We start from the raw sequence: 14288 nt of genomic DNA, 5'->3' as shown, positions 1-14288 counted from the left end.
TATAGTTAAATTTTCAAAAAATTTTGACTTTTTTTGAGTTATTTATAGACCACTGAAATTTTCGATTTTTTTGAGAAATTTTTTTTAAAGTGTCGATAAAAAATTTTTGGACGACCAAAAAGTTTTGAAAATTAAATACAAGGTTCCTTATGAGTTGTTTTTAATGTAGCTAAAAAAAATTAAAAATCGTTAGTCACAATTTTTTTTTATAAGCGTTTTTAGTTCAAATTTTTACGAAATCTGTCGAAAACGCGAAAATTTGCAAGTAATTTTGAAGTTGAAAAATCATAAAATTTTTTTCTTTTATAACTAAGTTTTGAAAATTTGGTACAAGGTTCTCCATACATTTTTCTTCAAATATCTGTAAAAAAAACTCTACCGGATTCAGACAAAAAAATTTTATGAGTGTTTGAAATTTAAATTTTTACAAAAACCGCGTTAAATAACAGTTTAGCCTCAGACGATTTTTGATATTTGTTATTATTCAAAAAGTATAAGTCGTAGATACTTGAAAATTTTACCAGTTATTAAGATTCGCGTTTTCTTTACGTGATTTAATTTTCAAAATATTTTTTAATATAAGCTGGTTTTTTTAAACCACCTTTTTTACCAACAACTAGAAATTATATCTCATGCTGACAAATCATCTTGTCATGTATATCGTTTTTCGTATACAATGATAACTATCATTGGATTCAAATTTAACACTCCTATAATATATAATAATGATCCATACGGCACCTAATGTACAGCAGAGCGGTACTCACTTGCGCACTTTTTTTATCATTAGTTTCTTGGAACTGGCATACTTCAATATTTCAATTATTTAATAGTTACAATATCCACCAAAATATAATATTATATAATGTATTGTAAGAAGCTCAATCCAAGGCGATTACAATGACATTGGTTATATTTAAAAAAAAAAGTAATTATAAGTTGATAATAAATGACCAAAATAATGTTAGATTATGCATTTGGATCAAATATAAATAGTTAGATGGTGTAAAAATAATATGTAATAATAACAATAAAAAATATATAAATAAATAAAAACAAATTATTGACATTTTATCATTAGGTTCTTAGAACTGGCATATTACAATATTTCACATACTTAATAATTACAATATCAACCAAAATATAATACTATATAATGTATTGTAAAGTTATAATAAATTGTACATAAATGTGTAACCAGTGTACACACATAACACATACACATGGTAAAGAATAAATATAGAAGTGTGTGAACTTGTGTACACTCTTGGTGCTGTGGGGTAATTTTTGAAAATTAAACATGGTAGACAATGTGTTAATATTTATAAAACTATTGTTATTTATTTTAATTTATAATGGCCATATGGTAGTGTGCGAATACCACCTTATAATATGACCCGTTTATCGTCATTTGCACTCAATATAATTTTTTTAACTGTTTTGGAATACACGCGATGTTTGGTTGACTGTATTAGATTAATATCGCAGCATGCACTAATTTGTTTAGTTTAATTTTTTTGTGAATCTGCATTTTGAGAACTGAACTCAGATAAAATATCTAAATATTAGTCAACTGTCATATATTTGTCCCTAACTTATTTTTTAACACTTTTTGCTTTTTTGTATTCGACACCACTCACTGTATTGCATATAATTTGGGTCTTAGCGTTACAAACTGGGTCATAATCTCACTTTTTAATTCGTCCTTAAAATACCCAGGGATGTTTTTGTGTTTATTACTGAAACAAAAGTAATTAATTAGAAAATTTGATGTATCAAAGTGATCCAATAAATCAAATTTTAAATCGTTAAAAAAATTATTTGTTTCAATACGATATATTAAAGAATCTGTATCTGTATATAATAATGATAATTTTTTGCCATATTTATTTTTCATTGTATCATAATGGAAATTATAAATATATGTTTTTGAAATATCTAAAATAGAAAATCCCACGTATATTGGTTTGTCAAATTTAATTTTTTCTTTTTGAAAATGTAATGACATAAGGTCATTGGTATATATTGTCCTGTCAATGAAATTAGGTTTTCTCATAAGTTGGTGAGCTTTTCGATCATTGGATACTAACTTTATATTTAATCTTTTACGTGGATTCTCCATACATTTCCCATAAACACTACTTACGAGTAATTTCCAAAATGTATTTTCAAACTTATTATTTGCCAAGACCCTTATACTTGTGCATTTTTCAACATAGGGGGCCAACCATTTAGATTGTGTAAACTTAATTATTTTGTGAATTTTTACCACTTTTAATCCATTATTTATTGCCTGCTTTAATAACCTATAATGAACGACATAATTTTTTTTATTATTTAATGTTGTTAGCAGTTTATTAATTTTGGTATCAGGGGGGCAACCATTCTGTGGTAAAAAAGGCAAATCGCAATGATCATCGTGTAATTTTTCGGGGTAATCCACATCTACTTCCAGTATATAACCTATAGGTGCATCATCATCTATTTTAGTAACGTCTAGTGAAAAATCATCACACCATTCAAAATCTTTGAGTGGTAAACTTGCAAGCATCGATTTACCATATAGATTAACACAATCAAAATACATTAAGTAAACGTGTGGTTTTTTCTCGTTGTAAATAATTCCGTCCACATCTGGTAAATTAGCCCTAGCGTATCGTCTTACAGATTGGCATACCCCACCCCTCACTCCACTCTCAATCATGAGAAGCATGGGGTACTCTTTTAATCTCTCAAGTTTTACGCCCGTATAAAAAAGCATCGCGTCAAACGCAAAACCCGGTACAGTCAAATAATAAGAAGCGTCTAAATTAAAAGTTTTCAAATAAATATCCTTAAAGTTTTCAAATACATCGGCAAGTATTAAAACATCTGTTAATAAATATAAATTACTATACTTCCCTAGGGTTTTTATTTTAAATTTCTCCCAAACATTACATGCATGCATATAATCATTTTTAGAAATATGATTGTCTGTTAATGAATTATAAAATTTAAACCTAAGGGGTAATGTTGTATCTTTAAGTTTTGAGTTACAGTCTACATACTCATATGGAAATACCCCTTTTCGAATAACTAAATCAATGTTTTCTATTGTAAAGTGTTTTGTAATTTCGCGAAACTTTGTTTTATCTTCACCTAAATTAGTGGCTAAATTTGAGAGTGATTCAGGTAAGAATATAAAAGTGTCAACAAATTTTACATAAAAATTATTTAAAATTTGTTTACTAAATGATATATATTTTTCACTTGAATTTGGGATAATGCGTATGTCATTATCGTTGCAACCTAAAGTGCGTACGATAAAATGACCATCATAGGATAAATTATGTTCAAGCTACGACTTATAGTTGGTTATTGCGTTAATAATGTGTACCCGGGACATATAGTTCAAAAAAAAAATATTAAAAATCAAAATCTTGTACTACACCTTTGAAAATGATAGCATACGACTTCACATGACTTAGTGATGTGCTTAGCTAAGTCGTAGTACAATATTTATATTGTAAATTAATTTTAAACCGTTACGAATCTACCGCGGTAGAACATATTAGGAAGGGGGTCCGTGCATAGAGCGTTGACGGCTGTGCAAACGTCGGTTGTAGATGTCTATTCTTAGTAATCCTGCCGGCCGATACAGAAAAAACCCAGTAGATATAACTAATTTCGATAAACGTAAAAGTCCACCGTACGTCTAATGATGAATTTTACTATAGCATATAATATAATATGAATATTATATATTATAATAAAATTATGAAAAATATCACCATCATATTTATATTAAAATGTGTGCGGTCTTAACCATTTGTTGTACAAACCTCTTATATGTCGTGCCTTGTTTAGTAAAACGGTTTTTACAAGATGACGCAAAAAACTTTTGAATGTGTGTCCAGACGGACAAATGTAATTTTAGGTTTGGCCAGAAAGCGTCAACTGGTGCAGAAGAGTACCTCTGACAAATTCGACCAATTATTGTTTAGGGACTGTAAGTCTGATATCACTCAACTCAAAATGATTATAATATGTATAACCGTACTATTTTCCAGTTTTACCAGAAGTAAATAATATTCTTGATTTCGGTCATTCATATGACCATGACAAGGCAGCCGAAACAAAACCTAATCAGATATCAGGTATTATCAAGAATACTTATTATTTAAAATATTTTAAAGCACAAGGGTTAATTATGTTGCTGATAAGGGCATAAGGTCAAGTTGTCCGCGGGATTATAGTATTTAATACCGTACTATTTTTCAGTTTTTCCGGCAATTTCGGTAATAAATGGTCAACAAGAAATTAAAGAACGTAAAGAAAACACCATTGGTAAGCACACATAATCCTGTAAAATAGTAATGTTATATAGAGTAATCCTGAGTTACAGTAATCCTGGTAAACAGTAATTCTGATGTAATTATTCCTGTACTAATTTGCATTTCTCTTCTTAGAATCTATGAACGCTGATAATAGTAGGTATAAAAAAAACAATTTCTGTGAGGTAAGCATTTTGATTTTATTGATATAAAATAATAAAAGTTAAATAACTTTAATTTTTTTTTTATAGAACACTGCATTAGAGATTTGCTCATTTTTCATGAATTTAAGTAATAAAGTTTTAAGTATTAACATTAACCATGTTCATCCAAGTTTGGATGAAAGCAGGTGGTCACACGTTTAAAAATTTTGAAACAAAGCTTATAGATAACCTTAACAATCTGCAATGGATGTGTTCTGCCGATATATGTAAACCAACTGAAATGCAATCTTTCATGAAATTTATTGTTATTTGAAATCTAGTAATATTGATATCAACATATTTTTGAAAAATTACGATATTAATATATACGAATACGCAAAAGACTTTTATTTAAAATACAATAAAAAAAAAGTGTCGAAAAAATAAAAAAATAAAATGTACAGTAAATATTATAACATATTTAAATCACAGAAGTTCAAGCATTATATTTCCTTTCAACAATTAATGTATGTATTATTAAATTGTTAATTAAATATACATGTTTTAATTAATTTTTATGTTTGCCTATAGCCAAAATCCAAATCAAACTCAGGAAACGAACATTACAGAAAATGGTATGATTAACAGAATAAATACAATTAAATATTGTATTTATAAAAATATTATTGATAATATTATAAATAATAAACCTGAAGAATTAAATTCTACAATACAGAATATGAAATGCAAACATTTGTGCAATGATGTCGTGTAAGTAATATTAATATAATTGATTATTAAGAAAATAGAACATCTTATATGAACCCTTAACTTACGCTAATGACGCTGTATTTTATCTTTGTTATCATTTTAGTCTCAATTATTCAAAACTGGATTATACAGTTGTAGCTGGAGCCAGTTGTAGCTCCAGTTAAACTTGATAGGGGTGCTGTAAAAAATGTATCTTTATAACTGCAGCCATCTCGTGTTTTTACATAATTGTGGAGTACGCAAATTGCTTTCACAATATATTCTGCAAAATCGATGTCCACGTCTAGTGGACGATGTAATATACGCCATTTATTACTAATAATACCAAAAGTACACTCAATGTATCATCGTGCTAAAGTTAAGTGATAGTTAAAATTTTTTTTTAATTTAATACTACAAAATCAAACAATATCACCACCTAGTAGATATCACTCTCCAATGTATAATCACCAATACGTGCCAAGTAACATTATATACCCAAACTATGATACTACTATATCATATGACACACCCGCACGCAGACAACATCAAGATTATACTACTATAGAGAAAAACAATTATCATCATCAGGGCTCGGAAGTTGTAGGAGTTGCATATTTTTCTGTATGCTCTCAGTTTATAGCAGACCAAGCTAGAAATTCTTTCGATACAGTGACGAGTTTAAATACAAAAATTAAAAATGCATTTTTTTGCATATTTTGTCAATTTCAGAAAAAAAGTGCATATTTCTTAATTTCCATATGCTTTTTAGGCATATTTCTTAATTTTAATAGGATTTCTATGTTTGTTCAATATTTTCTAAAAAAAACTGTAGTTTTCTTCTAACAATTATGGTTTTATTATTTTGTTTTTAATTATTTAACGTACACCGTATCATATCTATATATATATTGCAAAAACGTCTCTAAATTAAAAATAAATAAATATAATTTTTTAAATAACTTTTATTCTATATTTTTATTTTTAGATTGAAAAATTACAATCTTTGAAAATCAGCCAACTACATTTACAGCTACTTAATTAATTTTTTTTTATATTTAATACATTTATTTTACATATTTTATACAGTTTTTTATACAGCATTTTCAAAATATTTTGTTTTGCATATTTAACATTTTTCGTGCATATTTTGTAAATTTTTTGTGCATATTTGCATGCATATTTTGTCATTTTTAGCTCCTACAACTTCCGAGCCCTAATCATCATCAATTGACTTCATTATCTTCACCTTCTCCAACACCATCAAATGCCAGTGAAGTTTCTCAAGAATCAATTATGGATTTATTTGAAGAAAATTATTAACAAGTTTATAGTATAAAAAGTATTAAATACAATAATATATTATAATATTAATTATGTAAAAATCATTAATAAATAAGTTTTCATTTTTAAAAATGTTTTAGTTTCAAAGTATATTTCAAGTTAAAGTAATTTGTTATATTTGTAAAATAAAAATTAATGTACATACCTCAGAGTTATTATAAGTTTTTCTTCAGGTGAAATGCAATACCTAATTGCACTTTCATCAGCAGTAAGTTCTCCCTTTACTAGTTCCAACAAGTCATCAAAAGATTGAATTAACATTCTGAAGTAGTTGAAAAATTTAGGTTCATAATTCCTAAGACTCGGATAAAGCGTTATGTATAAGCTTGAGGTAAGTCTATTTTGTAAAATAGGATGAACCCAATATTTTCGTGCTTTTTGTCTACAACGCAGTCTTCTTCGATACAGTATCCATAAACAAATCGCATCTGAAACATCCATTTTCGACAGAATACAATACTCGATTGACTATGGTAATAAGCGCGCACTTAGCGCGTAAATTCAGTAAACATGTGAACAGTGGTAACAATGTCGAAGCGGGTTTAACGCCTCTCATGTGAACACTAACTAAAAAACTCGCGTTTAACGCCTCTCATGTGAACTAGCCCTAATATTTATGGGTATAGGTGAATGTTGAAGACCGGTGAATTGCGGCCCGGAAAATGTATTTATTTTCAATTTTGTGCCGGCAGTATCGGCAGTATCTTATCTAAAGTAGATACCAAAACGTCAATAATTTAAACGAAAAATATTACAGTGTTAGTCTGTTCACCGCCTGGTAGGTATCTATATCTACGAAGACTAAAAGTTCTGTTTGAGTGTGTTATACAGTTTATTATAATATAAGTGAGTTTGTAAATAGTGAAAAATCAAAACCAATTATTCTCTACGAAGGCTACAAATTTCGTTTCCACAAAACATTAAAAAACGATGTACAGCGGTGGCCTTGTAGTGTCAAAAGTTGTAAGTGCTTTTTAAAATTATCTCCTTTAAATAAAATAGTTGACAGTAATACTAACCATAACCACAATAAAAACGACAAAAAAGTCCTAAATAGGCAAATATTAGGTAGGTAATTCTCTAAAAAGAAAAGCCATAGAAGACATTTCTTGCAAATCTTCAAAATTCATTCGTTCAGAATTGAAGTAAGGCGATGTATCGACTTTGACAACGAATGATTTATCATTAATTCGACACAATGTTGTAACGAGCACGTATATGACGCATAAATACATCGCTACGCGCCGCCACCTTTAATACTCAATTCGTAATAATTACGCATTCGCGTGACAATAGATAGCGCACGCAAGAAAACCTGTTTCGATACTATACCAATGCTCTTACAATTAAATAATTATTCAACACAAATATATAATTATTCATAGTTGAACAATTAATCGACACTTGTCATACGAATACAACATGACAAACCATGAGTATGTCATAAATACTACCAAGAAAACGTCATGAATATTAACACAGGAATATGCCATACTACTATAGACGTATATGCCGAAAGGTGCAGAAAAGAGCACCCGTCGACACTGAAAATTCAGTCTTTACGAACACTGTTCGTAGTGCCATAACAGTGTAATTTCACAATTGTGGGTACAGTTTTTACTGTACTGTCCAACTTGATTACACTATCACTACGAATAGTGTATTACAACCGTCACCACCGCCGCCGAAGAGTCCCGATAGTGTGGTCGTGGGTACAGACGCGGATTTGTACTGTCCGATGAAACGAACCGTCACCGTCAAGATATAAAGTGCGAGAGTGAGCATTACCGCCGCCCCACTGATTATCGTTACTGGTGAACCACGTTATAATTGTAATAGCCGCCATCGACCATAGTCGTGCGCACCAAGCCAATATTACTATTCCCTTATCTACTACCATAACGGTAATCACGTGAGTTTTTAACCTAACACATATATCTCAATGTTCGGAAAGAAGCTTGTGAATTATAAATTGTGATTATTCATGTTATATTCAATCATACAAAATACCGTAATTATTCATATTATATTCAATTTTATAACACGTTATATTTATTCGTATTATATTCTACTGTAATACATTCACGTGTATGTAATGTTATGTTATATGTATTATATTAGTAAAAATATATGTTCCTGAACCTACAAAAGAGTATATACTGTTTTTGAGTTCGTTACAATGTTCATCGTGCCCGTTCATTTGTACACCCCCCTCTGCCAAAATGCATTGAAGAATTACATGCCGCTTTAGAGTCTATGGATATCAAAACCAATATAGTTGAGCCATTTTGGTTTATCAACGACAAAGACAATTTTATAATTGGTTTTTCTACTACACAAAACATAAAAGTGCTGTGCGATGTAAATAAATTTTACGTAGATGGAACTTTCAAAAGATGCCCTAAATACTTTTATCAACTTTTTACAATCCATGGCCTAAAAAATAATGTATATTTACCACTAGTGTTTTTTTAACTACCCTACAAGTGTGCATTTCAACATTTAATTCGCCATTCCATGTCCATTGGTCTAACGTGCTCTCCTACTGAAGTTGTTATAGATTTTGAACAAGCTACCTACAGTGTTGTACCTAGTGGAAGTCGTCCCTAATGCTAAAATAAGAGGATGTCGTTTTCACCTAGGGAAAAGTTGGTGGAGGAAAATTAAAAGTTTAGGACTCACGAAAATGTATGACACAAAAACAGATGAAAGTTATTTTTTAAAATTTTTTTTTGGTTTGCCATTTTTGGATTCTGACAACGTCATTGATTGTTTCATGGATGACTTTTTAGCAATATTGCCCACTAAAGATGATCGGGTTGTACAATTTACTGACTATGTTTTCGAAAACTATGTATCCCCCAAATATTTGAGCACAGTTTTTTGCTAGCTGTAACCGTACCACTAACGGCTGTGAAAGTTTTCATTCACACCTAAATTCATCGTTCTACTCTAGTCATCCTAACATCTATAATTGCATTGATTTGTTAGTAGAAATTCAATCAGAAACGTACATAAAATGTAGAAGCAATGGAATAAAAACGAAGAAAATATGGGAAAAAGAAACATTTATAAGACAACAGATGACAAAGCTAGCACAAAAAGAAATAGAGCAGTTTGATTTCGTCAAATCATTAAGTTTTAAGTTTTTGCCCAACTAATAATCTAAAAAAATTCATTTTACCATAAATTTTGCTATCATACATTAATTCATTATATTAAATATTTTTATTCATTTTACCATAAATTACCATACATTATGCCATTTTTACATAAATATTAAAAAATAAAAAATAAAAATAAATTTTTGGTTGACGACTCAGCCAACCTCCTCGTGGTGTCTTCTGGGTAACACTGATAGGCTGATATGAAGTGATAAATAAAATGTAAAATGTGACCGCAACTCGTACATCTGTTTTATAAACACGGGCCGCAATTCGTAAGTTATTTAGGGATCGAGCCGCAACTCATCAACACTGATATTTATACGGTGTCTGGAGTGTAATGTAGCCTCATGTACGTTCCACGTTTCAGGTGCTTATTTCGTCTGAATTTTTAAACCCCGACTTTTTTGTATGTTCCAGTAACATAATATGTTGCTTCAAAATAATCAATAAAATCAGTATTATCGGATGCACAAATTGATTTCAAGTACTTCATGCCTTCAATCACTTTCTGTACCGATAAAAAAGCTAAGCCATAGACCATACTATAATAATAACTTAAGTCACTATCATTATTATATTTATTTTTTGATCCTAACTCTTGTAGTTTCCTTTCTGAGCTTTGGCACAAATGATTAAAACAACCTTGTATTATTAAATGGTCACCAATGAAGGTTTTTGCTGCTTGGATTACAGCTTGTTCGAAATCCATGTTCATTATCTTAGGGTCGGGATAAACATTATTTTCGGAACATTTATTAAGAACTGCAGTAAAAATTTCTTCATACGTACTAAGAGTTTTTTTTTTGAAGCAAACAAAATATTGGTGTAATAAAATTATCATACATTTTAACTCTAATAACATATAACTGCAAAAAAAATTCGAAATTCAATTTCAAGTTTCCATCGCAGAACCCATGTGTCTACCTATGACAAATTAACTAATCCTTCATCTAATGAAAAAATAATTATTCGCTCATTCAATCTCGGACCATTAGCATAAAGTAAAAATCGTTCGTCTTCGTATATTGCCCATTCATTTTGAATAATCAGGGATCTAATTCTCGAAATTTGTCGCATTCGACAAAAATAGAACTGATCGATTCGTGTGTAATGGTATTCTCGAAATAAGGTGTGACATTACTCGCATGAAAAACGTTCGACATTTTGTCTATTGCCTATTTCGACTTCGACATAATTAATTCGATTAATTCGAATGATTTTTTATTTGCTAGCGCCATAGATTCAATATATTTAATTTATCAACATTCAACTGCAGAATAGTCATTAGTGATTAGTCACTTTGTAATTTTTCGATTACATTAGATTCATATTTCGACATCTAGTTACTAGTTAGTTTTGAATAAAAGTTAAATTATTAAATAGTAATAAAAATGGCAAACGATTATGAACAAGCTGTGATGTTTGCTATGATAAACGTTGAGAGACTAGGAGCTCAAAATGTTAGACAACCTTTTGGTGTTAAGGTAAATCCTTTTTTGGCTTTGTCAAAACTTACAAATTGAGTAAAAATTTGACAAATTATTTAATCGAGTTAGTCACTCCATTTATAGAACCGCCAAAGCGTTCGTCGGCATTGAGTGTTCAAGATAAGGTACTTAATAAATAAAAATAATAATTTATATCATAATATATATAAATACTTTTTTAAATGTTACGTTAAAATATTCTTTAGGTTTTAATCACATTGCAATTTTTTGGTACTGGATCGTATCAATTATTTACTTGTAATAGTAGATATAGTGCTGCATGTCAGTCTTCTGTATCACGCAACATTAGTGAAGTAACTAATGCACTTAATCAACCAACTATTTTAAATAGTTGGGTTAAATTTCCCAAAAACATTGATGAATATAAGCAAGTTACGAAATGAGTATGCATACGTATATATATAAGTAATTAAATAGGAATTTAGGAATGGTATGGAAGTAACCAAGTAGATATAGGTAGATAAAGTAAAATTGGAATTTTATTTTATAAAATAGAATACGTCTACATACTTAACATCCCAATATCTACAATTCCAATACACAATTTGTAATACTTTTCACACACTACCTACTAATTAACATCTTAAATTTATTAGATTTTACATGAAAACAGGATTTCCCGGAGTTTGTGGGTGCATAGATTGCACTCGTATTGCTATTGTAGCTCCATCAGGAAATCTAGGAGCAGAAAATAATTATCCTGAACATATTTATGTAAATAGAAAAAATTATCATTCAATAAATACCCAATTAGTAAGACAATTAATAATATACATATTACATATATTGTACAATGTGTCCCAGGGGGAAGTAACCATAATAATACCATACTTTTTCAAATTAATAAAATTCATTTTTACATATACAATACTATTAGTTGATAGTACAATGGAATAGCTTTAAAAATGTATATAAACTGCTTATTTAAAAAACTTTAATAAATAAAAATGTTGATAGGCCCTACCACCATTTCTCTATAATTTTTAATGTACTTCCATATGACGTTGACCGATCACTTTCCTCGGGGTACATTGTATTTTAAAATTTAAATAAAAATTGTGATCTAACTATAATAAAATTGTTAATCTGTTTATCAAAAACAGATTAGTGTTGCCAATTTAAAAATATTAAGAGTGAATGCACTGTATCTCGGTAGTACACACGACAGCCACATTTGGAACAATTGCAATGTACTACCGATAGTTCAAGAATTAAGCAGACGCAATCAATGTTTCTATCTTCTGGGTATTAGTTAATAGGAAAATTTACATTTTGAGATATTTATTTTTTATTACTTTATAAAAAATTTATAAACATAAAAAAAGAAAATTGTACTGGATTTAAATGAAGGATGGTATATAATTTTATAAATAGGTGATTCTGGGTATGCTCTTAGACCATGGCTATTAATACCGATCCAAAATCCGGTAAATGAAGAAGAGCTATATAATACCAAGCAAATGCGGGCTAGGAGTTTAATAGAAAGATGCAATGGATTATTGAAGATGAGATTCAGGTATTTAAATAATAATTTGTTTTATATGCCTGCATATATAATTATATCATACTTTATCTATATTATATAATTTAATTTAAGGTGCTTATTGATACACAGAGTGCTCCATTATGCACCTGAAAAAGCTACAGCAATAATAAATGCTTGTGTGGTACTGCACAATATGTACATAACATAAAAAGAATCTAATCCTGACCCTGAAGTTGTTTATGATGGGGTTGAAATAGATTTTGGCATGTACGAACATGATAATGGAATGTCCCACTAGTTATGCTGTACACAGACACAAAAACAAAAAAAAAAAAAAAAAAAAAACACACACCATTGTAAAATCAATACATTCATCACTTCGTTCACAATCTAAAATATCGGTTAAGATTATATGAATTGCTTCAAATTGTCCTATATCCCTCCACCACTGAATACCATTGTACGCCCGGCTGCGTATAATTTTGATACTCGCATTCCGGACACCAATTGAAGAGCTTGGAACAACAAATGTTTTATATATATCATTTAGATTAGGAAAGCAGCTGGCCAGTTTTGCGCTCCGTTTGTTTACGTGAAAATTTTGTTGTTTTATATACATTTATTATTCATTTAGTCATTTCCATACTTACATAGTTTTTCCACATTCATTTATTCAATTATTCAATTATACACATTTATTGATTCAATTACATATTTACACACAATTGGATCTTGTGATTTATTATTATCAATCGTAAGTTATATTTTTTGCTGTTGGACCAAAAGGGCCGTAAAATTGATTAGTATTATAATTATTAAGATTATTATTGCAAATTTACGCTACGCATTACTATTATTATTATACAGCAACATTTGTTTACAATTTGAGTTACCACATTATTTTGTTAGTTTTTTCTTTTCCAAATAAGATTAGCCAAACGATCGTCTTCGATCTAATTGGTAAATTGTATAGCAGTGCGCGCAGGTAATTGAAGGGCTTGGAACAATAACCAGGTAAATCCACTTTTTGAAATTTTTCAGGGCTGATAAAAAAACAGTTTTATTCCGTGATCAACATTACTAAAGCTATAACAATTACATTTTTCTATAATTAACATGATGAAAAATAATACTGTGGACTTAGAATTTAGTTTATTATTTTTTTTTTTTAGACAAAAGTTGTCCAAAGTTTAGAAACCTATGGATTTATCTGGTTATTGCGCCTAACATATTGCTTTTGAAGGTATACTAATAGTAATTTAAAAAAAATTTGGTCAAAAAATTGAAATTTCAATTTTATTACTTTGAAATATAATACAGCAGTGCCTTAAGTTTTAAATTGAATTATAACAAAACAAGTGGCATAGAAACTGATTAAATTCACAACAAAACAACATTTTTATTTGGTAAAATTAGTAAAATTCATTATCACAGGATTCCTTTTCCTTGTTATTTCTTAAAATACAATATTTATGTATAACAAAAAATCATAAAAACTTTTAAACAAAATCTTATGTTTTTCAAAAGTAATAATAATGGTATCACAGGATTCCCTTTCCTTGTTATTTCTTATAATA

General features: G+C 29.2%; 1 protein-coding gene across 1 annotated transcript; it reads left to right on the top strand.

Moving 5' to 3' along the window:
- The first annotated feature begins 7982 nt into the window (after positions 1-7982).
- On the top strand, positions 7983-12919 carry LOC126552261 (putative nuclease HARBI1). Its single transcript, XM_050206958.1, has 7 exons — positions 7983-7986; positions 11202-11329; positions 11411-11605; positions 11820-11978; positions 12329-12470; positions 12600-12741; positions 12823-12919. The coding sequence occupies exons 1-7, from the start codon at positions 7983-7985 to the stop codon at positions 12917-12919; spliced, it is 867 nt and encodes a 288-aa protein (XP_050062915.1).
- The last annotated feature ends 1369 nt before the right edge of the window (positions 12920-14288 follow it).

Source organism: Aphis gossypii, chromosome X, assembly GCF_020184175.1.
Source record: "Aphis gossypii isolate Hap1 chromosome X, ASM2018417v2, whole genome shotgun sequence".
Classification (NCBI taxonomy): Eukaryota; Metazoa; Arthropoda; class Insecta; order Hemiptera; family Aphididae; genus Aphis; species Aphis gossypii.
This window is presented reverse-complemented; position numbering and strand designations above follow the sequence as displayed.

Excerpts from the sequence above, each read along its gene's own strand:
- LOC126552261 (XM_050206958.1), top strand. Across the intron at positions 11,606-11,819 it reads AATATAAGCAAGTTACGAAA|AGATTTTACATGAAAACAGG; the intron begins TGAGTATGCATA and ends CTTAAATTTATT. Across the intron at positions 12,471-12,599 it reads TCAATGTTTCTATCTTCTGG|GTGATTCTGGGTATGCTCTT; the intron begins GTATTAGTTAAT and ends TTTTATAAATAG.